The sequence below is a fragment of the Trematomus bernacchii genome, unplaced genomic scaffold, assembly GCF_902827165.1.
Source record: "Trematomus bernacchii unplaced genomic scaffold, fTreBer1.1, whole genome shotgun sequence".
Classification (NCBI taxonomy): domain Eukaryota; kingdom Metazoa; phylum Chordata; class Actinopteri; order Perciformes; family Nototheniidae; genus Trematomus; species Trematomus bernacchii.
In genome coordinates, this window is record NW_022987710.1 from 2,607,060 (window position 1) to 2,620,592 (window position 13,533).

At 41.8% G+C, this 13,533-nt stretch overlaps 1 protein-coding gene across 1 annotated transcript in view; it reads right to left on the bottom strand.

Annotated features, from left to right (window-relative positions):
• LOC117491138 (anoctamin-9-like) overlaps positions 1-13,533 on the bottom strand; it is a 58,980-nt gene that overhangs the window by 38,817 nt on the left and 6,630 nt on the right. Inside the window, exons 2-6 of the mRNA XM_034140997.1 lie at positions 12,522-12,587; positions 1,922-2,044; positions 1,589-1,728; positions 927-976; positions 719-777 (exon numbers count right to left, since the gene is read on the bottom strand). Coding sequence (XP_033996888.1) covers positions 719-777; positions 927-976; positions 1,589-1,728; positions 1,922-2,044; positions 12,522-12,587 — 438 coding nt within the window. The remainder of the gene's footprint in view (positions 1-718; positions 778-926; positions 977-1,588; positions 1,729-1,921; positions 2,045-12,521; positions 12,588-13,533) is intronic.

Sequence of the window (13,533 nt, forward strand, 5' to 3'; positions counted from 1 at the left end):
ACACACACACACACACACACACACACACACACACACACACACACACACACACACACACACACACACACACACACACACACACACACACACACACACACACACACACACATCACACACACACACACACACCACCACACACACACACACACACAGCACACACACACACACACACACACACACACACCACACACACACACACACACACACACACACACACACACACAACACACACACACACAACACACACACACACACACACACACACACACACACACACACACACACACACACACACACATTATTATTGTATGAGAGAGGTTCCAGGCGAATATTTTGTAATGTTCAGAGGTTGTTGTGTTAATATTCATGAGAACTATTTTGTCATTGTTCAAATGATATTAAACAACATATAAAGCATATTTGTCCACTCATATGTTGATAAGAGTATTAAAAACTTGAAAAATATCCCTCTAAGGTACATTTAGAACAGATAAAAAATGTGCGATTAACTATTTTAATCGACTGACACCCCTAATAGATATATATAGTTATATATATAGTTATATATTTTATAATATAGTTTGGCACATTGTCAGGTGGTAGTTAAGCGTGCAGATGTGTCATTCCGGTCAATATAACCATCAGAGAATCCTGAAGGACTAAAAACATGATTTTGCAATTGTGCCAGCAAAAATAATAAGATTGAAGGAGGACTTACTTCATGGAGGCAGAACATGGTTTCAAACACACCCTTCTTTATCAGTTCCTCCAGGTTTTCTGATCAATAACCATACCAAAAGCAGGAAAAATCAGCATCAGGGAACTCAAAATATCAAAACATGGTTAATTATCAATTTGCATGGCTGCCTGTGAATAGTCAAAATAGAGGTGATAATATAGAGTTCTTTGAAATAAATCACACTCACCTCCTGTGTTGATGAAGGTCTGATGAAGGATGAAATGGACAATTCGGATCCTGGAGGAATAATAAATGTTGCAGTAAGATAAAAAACCCCGGGCAGGATCCGAATGAGTAGTTTTAAAGAGCATGAATAATGCCGACTGCACAGGTGTTAGTATGCACCACCCACAGACCCACCTGGCTCCCACACAGAACACAACATTTTTACATAAAACATTTTGGTTGAATCCACATTTCCCAGCTCCTACATATACTATAATATACTCCATATATTGTGTTGAGGGCAAGACATAAGTCACCAGGGCTTGAATGAACACTTTCATTCACGTAGACAGTGAGGTGACTGGTGATGAATCTGCATCAGCTCCAGAAAGTGTGTTCAGCCTTATTTTTAAATCAAGTTGTATTTGGCTTGTTGCATTATTGCATGGTAGGGTACACAGAGCAGTACTATCTGTTTAAGAAAAAAAGCAAGGAAGTTAAAGCGGTGTTGTTGCTCAAAGTTGCTGCAGACTTTCATGTGGAAGAATTTTATGAAGCAGCATTCATCTGATGCCCTCTGATCAGTGTTCATGTGACAGGTCACAAATATGCTGTTTCTCCTTAAACAAGGACTTCGGTCAGAGCAGTGATACAATCAAATCTATATGTAAATGTTTATATTACCTGGTAGCCTGGGTGACAGAGCCCCTTACATCTCCACACCAGTTGCAGGAGTCAGAGACTTTGAGCAGGTACTGGTAGTCTTTGAACATCTCATTGGGAGCACGGATGCCAAAAAACACTTTGTCATCATGTTCAATCCTCTAACACACAAAAACAGCACACACAATAAAGGACACTCTGTCTTCTTTGATTCATACAATCCTTATCAGTACATCAAGTCAGGTGTCAGGTCACAGTGTTTTATAGAATTGTCTACAGTGTTGAGTGTATATAAGTCGCTTTGGGTAAAAGCCACAGATAATGATATGTAATGTGTAACGGAGGCAGACTCACTTTAACTGTGATGTTTTTCTCTTCTAGCTTCTGGATGAAGGCTCTCTGTCTCTGAGCCTTCTGGTCCCTTTCATCATCCACCTGATGGGCCACCAGTACATAGTCATATGTCTTCTGGGTGGGCTGTTCAAAAAACACAACATATTGTTCAATATTGTTAAGCAGCTCAAAATAAGTATTAGACTTAGTTTTGTCCAGTTAAAGGAAAGAGAAAAATAAAACAAATGAAAGATGTTAAACCTCAACTGTAAACAGTCAAATGCACTACAGATCTTTGCAAAACAGGTTTTGGTCAAACATCTCTGCATTGCTTAATGGAATACTCTGATTGGTCCATTTGGACATTCTATGGTGCAGCAGACTGTTACTAGAGATGCTGTAGGACCATATACAGTCAGCTGAGAGAGATTTGGAAAATGTAACGTTTAATAAAAATAAACTAATGTTAAAGGTCCCATGTCATGCTTTTCCGGTTATTACCCGTCCCCTTGTGTGTTATGAAGGTTTTTATGCATGTAAACGGTCAGAGTCAAAAACCCTCAAAGTACACCCTGTAGCGAGTAAAACTCTAACACAGAAAATACCTCCCCAAAACGCCTTGTTGGAGATTTCTCATTTTCCATTGTTTACTTCCTGGGTATCGTGACGTAGGAATGGCCAGTAGCCTGGCGTATCTGGCGGACAACACATGACGGGATGACCACTCTGATGCCTCGTCCTAAAAAGCCCCGGCAGCCGCTTACAAAGCTGCGATAGGCAAGATGCCGAAAACGCCTATAAGGGGAGGAATGGATGATATACAGTGTATATGTGTATATTTACACATGTTCATTTTGTACATTTCTAAAAATAAAGTTTGATGGAAATACTTAGTATCCTTTCTTCCCTGAATTATTTGCTCCTATAACATATCATTCATATATAGCAAACCATGATTTGATTTCTCATCGACCTCTAGGGGGGTCCGGGGGCATGCTCCCCCGGGAAGATTATTTTTTTTAAATGTTGAAGTTAAAAGCATCAATCTGGTGCACTTTGAGAGCAACATTAAGAGATCTATGGATACATCTCTCAACATCAATATGAAACAGAACTCTAAGCAGATTTTCTTTTTCTTTATGGATATTTTACAAATCACTCCCCTTTCAAACTGTATTTTTGTTTATTAATAACAACTTTTTTTTACTGTCATATAGTATTTTATACCTGTTTTTCATCTATTCTCTTATTTTTTCATAACTATAATGATCATATAAAGGTGTGCCTTTACCTCACTGAGCTGAGGTTATCAGAGCGGCTCAGTCTTTCAGGGGAGAGCTCTCTAAAGCTCTCCCCCCCGCGGCCGCTTACACAGTAAATTCCAATGTTAATAAAAACACACAGAAGCTGTATACGTTTTTTGGGAGTTTGATTTATTTTAAATTAACACAAATACAAAATTAAAACTTATAATTGCACACTAAAACCATTATTTCAAAAAAGAACAATTTCACATAAGCCTCTGGTTTTTACTGGGCCTGGGGCAGTTCAACTTGATTTTGGGGTGGGGTGTGCCATATGGGCGCTGTACACAATATAGGCGTAGTTCTGTTAGTCATTGTCCATTTGATTCTTCCGGGTACGGCATGATGTCAACCCGTACCCGGAACGAAATGGACCAATCCGTGGAGCAGTTATGTTAAGCCCCCGCTGATTGGTCCAAATTGACCAATCCACGGACTTCCTCACACACACACATACACAGTGCAGGCAGCTCAGCTGATTTCTCCTCCCTGGCTGCAGGCTGATAACAGACAGTTGGGATTGCGGCGAAATTCTCTCTGCAGACCCATTCTCACAGCGTTTATCAACCTTTTTCTTACTCAATATCAAGCCACACTTATTGTTTTTACTTCGGCTGTGACTTTGTGTGTGCTCAGGATGAGTTTGGCTGTGTTTCGCTGTGTATCCTAAACAAGGAAACAACACCTCCACGGAGCTCAGCGCGAATCACAACGTCCCGACCAATCAGAGCACACTGTGCTCACAGGGAGGGTGGGGGCTGGAGCTATTGGAGCTACAACGAGCCGTTAAAGGCAGAGAGTGAAATTCAGTGAATACACGTAGTTTACAGAGATGCTGTATGAGAAACCAATGTGAGTTTGGAAAAATGCACAATATAAATCTATTCTAGTAGACCTCAACAATGGAATTATGATCAGTGGAAATGGCCATGACATGTCTCCTTTAAATATTACACATCTGCCGTAGATCTTTATTTATAGAGCCCTGATTAGAAGACCTTTGGACAAACTGGAAGACCTCTGACAATAAAACTGAATGCATGAAGTGGATCATAAATATGACGCATTTAAACATCTTTAATTTCTCTTCACACAATACGTCTCCTTGCAGTATCAATAGTAATTCGGCTGATTTTCATATTGATCAAATCGATAGATAGGCTTTTCTAAAACCCTTATCACAACAGCTCTTTGCATACCAAAAATAAACTACAAATATGTTGTCGTTTTGCATCACGGTACAAAGCTGATATAATGGAACTTGTAGTTTTTAAGGATATTATTGATTTTCTTTAGAATGTAAACACTGAGTTGAGAGAATAGTCAGGGGTTTTAGGTGATGGGAGACACATCTATGGAATCAGAATTGCAATATCTAACCGTTAAATGACTGAAAGTCATTTTTCAACCTATTTTAAGGAAATAAATAAAGCTTTGCCAGTTTGGGTCCTTATCACAACTGATCAAGATGGCCAAAAGATTCTCTGCTCAGAGGGCCTTGCAAATGATTTTGGAAGAGAGAGAACCATTTGATGATGATGTAGAGCAGGGGTGCCCAACCAGTCGATCGCGATCGGAGATTCCCAGTCGATCGCGAGATGTGTCTAAACATAGAACAACAATATTCAGTTTTATCGTTAATGTTCTATAACATAAGAGGCTTCTCAATACTCTAATTTCCCCTCCTCGACTCCTCGGTCCTCCGGTAGTGACCCGGAAATGGATTTCAGCGCGCCATGTTGAAGGACATCTAATTTCTCTAAATGCACATCGAGGACCGAGCATTGAGCATTGAGGAGGCTCTCTGGAGGAGCTATAACCGAGGAGACACTGATGGGTCCTCCACGGTCCTCAACGGCTCCTCCGCGGATGCATTTCTGGGAACGGTGGAGGCGTGGACGCACGGCCGAACTTATCTCAGCCAATGACAGCTCTGCATGCATCCCCTGGTTATTATTTTAGTAACTGCTTTCATCGCGACGCGATGTTTACAGAGAGAACAGCTGTGAGGTCCGTGCAGAAAGCAGAGCAGTGTGTATAATATATATCACTCAGTATAACAGGCCTACATTACTCTCTGTATTTGTATGCTGTAGTTTAGTAGATATCTACAAACAAAGAGTCGATATTTTTCTAAGACCATTTAGTGCTTCACATAATAAAATATACAACGGCTGTATCCTGATATCATATGCTTTAGGAGCTATAGGTGCATGTTGTACAGTGTGTAGGTGCGTGTTGTACAGTGTGTAGGTGCATGTTGTACAGTGCGTAGATGCGGCGGACAGACAGTCTCAGTTGGTTTGGTGTCCTATGCTTACTTTTAATACTTGTAAATACAACTTTTGGCCCGTAATTTCAATTCCCCATTTCAGCGACCAGAGAGGGGGGGGGGGGGGGATATATCCAGTCTCTGATTGTGTTACGTTATTATGAGTGCTCTCATACTTTAAATTGTATATATTTATATAAATATATATGTGTGTGTATATGTCCGCATCTGTAGCCTGTTATTGTCTCATTATACCGCACTGTCAATGAATTAAAAGTAAATATATAAGTCGTCATGAACACATCTGTCCATCACACAGAGGGCTGCTGTGCCTCCTGTCATCATTAATGGACGCCTCTTTAAAATGACCGCTCAGAGGAGAGGAGTTCTCATTTCTCTAAACGCCTGCTGCTTCCCCTCCTCTCTCCTCGGTTCCCCTCCTCGAGTCCTCCGCTCGCATCTCCTGTGGGCGGGACTAAGTCTCGAGGATAGGAGTCGAGGAGGGGAAATTAGAGTATTGAGAAGCCTCTACAATCTTCCTGTGCCAGAATAATGCACTTGAACTCATCAAAGCGTTGTGATTGGCGTGACCCCATGTGTCGGGGCGTGGCTGGTGGGCAGTGGGCACTAGTTCGCTGACGTTGTCCGTGGCAACAGGAGTGACAGTCCGCACACACAAGACCACAATTATGGCAGAAGCAAAAAAGCCCAAAATATATAATTTTCACTCCGAGTGGGAGGATGATTATTTTTGTATCTATTCCAATTCAAAGTCCATCTGTCACGGAATTCCCTCCTAACTCTGCCCTACGCTCCCAAAAGGTGAGGGACCTGAAAGGACAGCTAAATGCACAGCAGTCCATTTTCACCAGGCCCAACAACAAGAGCAAGGCTGCTACCATAGCATCTTATCGTGTCAGTCACGTTCTTGCCAAACACATGAAGTCTTTCAAAGACGGCGAAGTTGTGAAAGAAGCATTCCTGGAGGCTGCCGACGCGCTTTTTGGAGACAGTAGCATTTCAACAGGTTTTTGATATAATAAAAACTCAAGTTAGATACCGTTATTAATCAGCTGTAAATTTTAGTTTGTTTGAACTTATTCATTATAATTATTGTACAAAATGGTATAAGAATGCAAACTTAAATTGATTATAGTCTATTATCAATTCAGGTTAAGAAACTAGTGTTGCTTGCATCCTATTTTAAAGGCATTTCTTTTTATACTCTACTAAAATGCAACAAAAAAAGGGTTTGATTCTATTAATTTGGTCTTTTTTATTGCACTTTGGCAGCAGATTCCTGTGTAGCTTCAGATCTGAGTTGTCTTATTAGTAAGCCTAATTTATACTTTTGTAGTAACACTATTTTTATATAATGGCAAAGAAAGGGTTCAGAGTCTTTTCTTTTTTTCCTATGTCATATGTGGCAGCACTGTTCAATGTTTCTTGAAAACATTACCCACTATGTGACATGTGAATAAACTCCAACTCTGTATCAACAACACTGTTGTGTAACTTCAGTTAAATACGTGTGTAGATTAGAAAGAGGTAAGATAAAGGATCTGCAGTATTTTATGAAGTATTAATCGTACAAAGGTCAGTTTTATACAAGTAGAAGTGTGTATTTACCTGGTAGTAGGCTGTCAGTAATGGCTACGCCTCTCTATTTGGACTGGTAGATCTCGGCAGACTGGCAACTTTAAAAGTAGCTCTCGGTTAAAAAAAGGTTGGGCACCCCTGATGTAGAGCATAGTTCAGTAACAGGCGGACCGCGGTCCGGATCCGGACCCAGACGCCGACCTATACGGACCCGGACCTATAATCAATACATAGGGGATTTCAATTTTGACGGGGCGATTCTATTTTAACCGCCGCCGACAGGGGGCGAAAGAGACGAGCGAGCGATACAGGGAGAGAAACACAGAAGAAGAGATGAGAGAGTGGCAGAGAGAGAGAAGACGGAGAGGAGAGTGAACAGGCGTTAGCGGCAGACAGGGAGAGACAAATAATGACACATGGCGCTCTCTAATCTGAAGAGGAAAGAGGACAGTGAGAACAGAGCTTTTAACCCTGAGTGGACTCATTCATGTTCATCCTGCCCACTGGGAGCACAGAACCAGTGTGTCTCATTTGTTCAGAGACCGTGGCGCTCATTAAAAGTGAAACGCCACTATGACCAAACATTCCCTCTCAAGTCAGAACTGAGGTCAAATAAGCAGTCTCAGAGCCCAATATGATCAGTCCACCAGGATCACAATTAAACCTACATATCGTTCCAGGGCAGGCTAACCGAGGCTAACCAATGAGCACCTGCATGTGTGTATGAGAATGGCCCTGACTCAATTTCAGCCCAGATCTAAACTCCTGGCAGGACAAGCTCAAGCTCAATTCTCGCACTGAACAAAAAAATGTGAGTGAGGGACTGCAATATAAGAGGGACAGAAAGAGAAACTTTAAAACTGTTCAATTGTTATGATGTGACTGATAACACATCAGCTATCCGACGCGCGGGGGAAACATACTGGACCATGTTTATTCCCCTTTTCGACATGGATATAAGGCTCTCCCTCGCCCTCCCTTCGGCAAATCAGACCACATCTCACTGCTGCTGCTGCTGCCTGCTTACAAGCAGAAACTTAAAAGGGACAGACCGGTAACAAGGACAGTACAGCGATGGAGTGAGGAGTCGGACTCTGCACTGCAGCACTGCTTCGAATCTACGGATTGGAGTGTGTTTGAGGACAACAACATCAACACAAACACGGACACTGTCATCTGCTACATTGGGAAATGCATCGATGACGTGGTACCGAAGGTTTCTGTACGGACATTCCCAAATCAAAAGTCCTGGATAAACGGCGAGGTGCGCGGCAAGCTGAAAGCGCGCACTATCGCGCACAGAGCTGGAGATTTGGAGGAGTTCAGGAATTCTAGGTATGAACTCCGGAGAGCAATTAGCAGCGCAAAGAGACAGTACAAAGAGAAGGTGGAATCTGACTTCAAAGGCTGTAACACCTGGAACATGTGGGCGGGACTAAGAACAATGACAGACTACAAAGGAGCAGCGGGGGGTGCTGCGGGAGTGTCTGCGTGCGCATCTCTCCCAGATGAGCTGAATAGCTTTTTTGCACGTTTTGAGAGCAGCCAGGCTGTGGAGGTACAGAGGGACCAGGAGCTACCCTGCCCTTTTGTTTTAAACAGGGACACACAGCTCCAACACCATCGTGAAGTTTGCTGACGACACGACCGTCATCGGCCAGATCACAGACGGCGACGAGATGGCGTACAGAGAGGAGGTCGGAAACCCTGACATCTTGGTGCCAGGATAACAACCTCCATCTCAACGTCAGCAAAACCAAGGAGCTGATTGTGGATTACAGGAAGCAGCAGAGAGAGGGACACGCCCCCATCGCCATCAATGGGACTACGGTGGAGAGCGTCAGCAGCTTCAGGTTCCTCTGTGTCCACATCACTGAGGACCTGACATGGACTCATCACTGAGGACCTGACATGGACTCATCACTGAGGACCTGACATGGACTCTTCACTGAGGACCTGACATGGACTCATCACTGAGGACCTGACATGGACTCTTCACTGAGAACCTGACATGGACTCTTCACTGAGGACCTGACATGGACTCTTCACACCACCACCATCACCAAAAGAGCTCGACAGCGGCTCTTCTTCCTCCGCAGGCTGAGGAGGTTCAACATGGACTCCAGGATACTCTGCAACTTCTACAGGTGCACGATAGAGAGCATCCTGACCTTCTACAGGTGCACCATAGAGAGGATCCTGACCTTCTACAGGTGCACCATAGAGAGGATCCTGACCTTCTACAGGTGCACCATAGAGAGCATCCTGACCTTCTACAGGTGCACCATAGAGAGCATCCTGACCTTCTACAGGTGCACCATAGAGAGCATCCTGACCTTCTACAGGTGCACCATAGAGAGCATCCTGACCTCCTACAGGTGCACCATAGAGAGCATCCTGACCTTCTACAGGTGCACCATAGAGAGCATCCTGACCTTCTACAGGTGCACCATAGAGAGCATCCTGACCTTCTACAGGTGCACCATAGAGAGCATCCTGACCTTCTACAGGTGCACCATAGAGAGGATCCTGACCTTTACAGAGGGTGGTGAAACCTGCACAGCACATCACCAGGACGGAGCTGCCATCCATAGAGGATCTTTACTCCCAACGGCTCAGGAAAAAATCCCTCCGGATTATCAAAGACCCCCATCACCCCAGCCACAAACTGTTCAGTCTGCTGCCGTCTGGCAGACATTACCGCAGCATCTGGACAAAAACAAACAGATTCAGAGACAGCTTCATCCCACAGGCAATAAGACTGTTAAACACCTGAACTGCTGGAACAATTTCATAACATTCATCTGCTACTTAGTAATTATTTATCTATTATCTAATATATCATTTCAATAACTTGTATATAGTCTGGTTTTGCACTATTCCACTTTTTTTTTACTCTCACTTTTTTTTTTTTAAACCATTTTTCTTTTTGTATTACTTTTAATATAGTATATTTTAATACTGGTTAATATCGTCTGCTTATCTGTATTATTGTGTTGCATTGTTGGAGAAGCCTGTGACCTAAGATTTTCAACGACATAATTACTCTGTAGCTATGTTAGTTTGACAATAAAGAACCTTGAACCTTGATATTGTTCTATAATCGACTGAAACTGTTAAGTCATGATGTGAAACGGTTAACAAAGAAAAAGGGAAACTCAAGCTGCTGCTACACTTTATTTTTTTTATCTAAAATTAAGCACTTTTAAGATGCACACATTTTCAAAAGCTATTTTATTTTTTATTTTTAAATGCAGCCCGAGAGGAACATTACACATATCCACAGTATTTACTGTATATCTGTATAGTTCAATGTTAATTGACAATAAATATTGTTGTTTTTGAATTGTACTTTGTTTCTTTGATTGGCAGTCAGTTGTTGATTACATGCAGACGTTGATAAAGCTACAGCTACAGCTACTTCAATATATATCACACTAATTCATAAAGCAACTTAGACATTTTGAAGTTCCGGACCTTTGCATGGGGAGATTTTCTCTAACTGGACCTCGTTGAATTTTAGTTGAATACCCCTGATGTAGAGGAAGAGGTTTCAGAATGTGAGGATCTGACAGTGACTTTGAAGAAGAGGATGAGATTGAGCATCAGCTAGTTACAAAAAAAAGACGAGCCACAGGACCAGCGGGCAAAAAAACGAGTAGCACTTTAATTAATTAATATGATCTAACCAATGTAAAAGGGCAAATATTAACCATGCTGTTTATATTGCTTGTAATTGGGATGAAGTAAACATATGTTGAGTATTTTAACATCAAATAGTTTGATTGTGTTGAATTGAAACCCAAAAAGGCAGCGGGTCCACCAGACCCACGAACACTGGCTGAATAACAAAAATATGAACACCACACACGGGTTAATCATTTTAAGATTGGCTTTAATCAATTTTTGCAAATTAATTCTTCATATATGATAAGAGGTAACATTTTATTTATGGTATTATTTTCACATATTTCTCTCCATTCTTCTTTCTGCCAACGGTGTCGCAGTTTTTCATCTCTCCCGTTTTTGTGCGTCAGAGTGCCCGTGGAGGACCGCACATTTTCCCGTCAAGTTTGTTTTTTATAAATCGCAAAGATTGCTTTATAAATGAGGCCCCAGGGCTCTATAAATAAAGAACTACGGCAGATGTGTAATATTTAATGCAGCCGAACCGTTTATTACAATGCATTTATGTGATGACTTTCAAAGAGAAAAGCAAGCACATTAAAGTATGATTTTCTTTTTAACACATTTTTTTGTTCTACTTATCGTTTCAACTACGTCTCTCGAAATGCATTGAGAGTAACACATCCAATCACAGAGCTTCAACGATTCCAGAGGATCATGGGTAGTGTAATGTCTTCGTTCTATCCAAAACTTTTTTTAATTTGATGAGTACTGCAGATATCACTGTAAAATCAACCGACAGTGATGAGATTACTCATTTCCGGGTGTATGAAGCGATAACTATGTCACTAGCAACCACGTTACTATGAAAACGCAGACACCATCTCCGAGAGATGACGATACTTTACATGGACACTGGCCAATCTAAAACTTCTTTAGTAATATACGTAGTACATAAACATTTCCCTGGTGAGACCTGAACAAATCTTCGTATTCTCCACAAAAAGTTGTGTTATAGTGAACCAAAAGTCGTGATAGAGGCTTGCTTGTCAACACCCGGGTATTTCTCCACTGGTTAACAATCCCGTGTAACTGTGACGTTTTGAGGGGGTGAAATCATGTCATCCTGACGTCTCCCAGTGGACCAATGGGACATGTTCACGTCTAGCCGTGATACCAGGTTGGTTTGGTCCTACCCAAGTTATTGTGGATTTAATTTTCTTAATTAAACGTCATCAACATTTCAACTTCATGATGGACTTTCTTCTTGAAAACACGTCAAAGCATAAAGCCAAGTTTAGACTCTTGGTGACTCAATTTAATGGGAATTTAGCCGCCACAGTGAATAAATAATATGTCATATATAACGTGTGATAAAAAGTATTATTTCAGGACTGTTATTCATTAGATATACTCGCTGTAACACGAGAGAAACTTCACATTTTATAAGCCTTTATTTATGGTGCTATGTTGCCAGACATAATCAATTACTGAAAAATATCAAATGTAAAAAAATATATATTTATGGAGAAATGTGCATATGGGGATGTTACTTGTCAGACAGTCAGACTGTAATACTTTCAAAAAGCAAACCGTTTAGTTGGTGTACTAGTTAAACTAACCAGGGCCGCCCCTCCCTACACGCAGGCTGTGTTGGGCCCGGTCTAATGTATGATGACGGAAGGGCCTTTAGGATGACACTCTCTGTTTGTCTAACAGCACCACACGCAGGTTTATCTGTCCATGCAGGGTCAAAGAATCCTTTCATATGAGCAGATATATTCTCTGTTTGCATGTTACTGATGACGCTTATACTTACCAATGAAGGAAGTAAAGGCTCAGTGCTGTAACCCTCCTTTTGTCTGTCCGACAGCTCAAAACTTTCCTGTAACACACACAGAAAATAAATAACACAATCATCCTCAAGTGAAATTTATTATAGTTGAAGCACACTGCTTTGGTGTGACAAGTGAGCTTATGATGGCTAATGTTATTGCTCCATAACACACCTTACCGACTATCTTTTCTAACTTCATGACTCTTCTCCCCTTATGCTGTTGTTCAATTAGGTAAGACTGTGAGCCCTGGATCTCACAATTAAGAATATGACAGTTATTTGATATATGACGGGTCACAAACATCTTTCAGAAGTAAAACTAGTGAGCTGGACTTTTCAAGAAACGTTTTGAATTTACAAATCTCTACAAAGATCTGTAGAAAGTAATTATCAATTAGATAATTGACAGGGGCCCGGTGTTTGCTAACAACAACACTGTTGTTGTTAGCAAACACTTTTCGCCACTGGTGGAGTTTATGGTTCTAAAGTGCCATCCTTTTTACCTGCCGAGGGAGTTTACAGCGATTCTTGTGGCAGCTGTATATCTCCCCCCAAACCCCAGCAAAGAGGGAAGAGAGGAGGCACTCAGTGAACTGTACCGAGCCGTCAGTGAGCAACAGACAGCACACCCAGACGGCCTACTCATCGTAGCTGGAGACTTCAACCACGCTAACTTAAAAACTGTGCTGCCTAAAATATATCAGCATGTTGATTTTCCAACCAGGGGAAAAAACACATTAGACCTGGTCTATACCAACATCAAGGGAGCATACAAGGCATCCCCCCCTCCCCCACATCAGCCTCTCTGACCACCTCACTGTTCTGCTGGAACCGGCCTAGACCCAGGGTAAAAGCCACCAAACCGGTTTCAAAACAGGTTCGGGTGTGGTCAGAGGACATCACAGCTGCACTCAGAGATAGCTTTGGCACTACAGGCTGGGACATGTTCAAGCAGGCAGCCACATGCAACCATCACACCGACATACAAGAATAC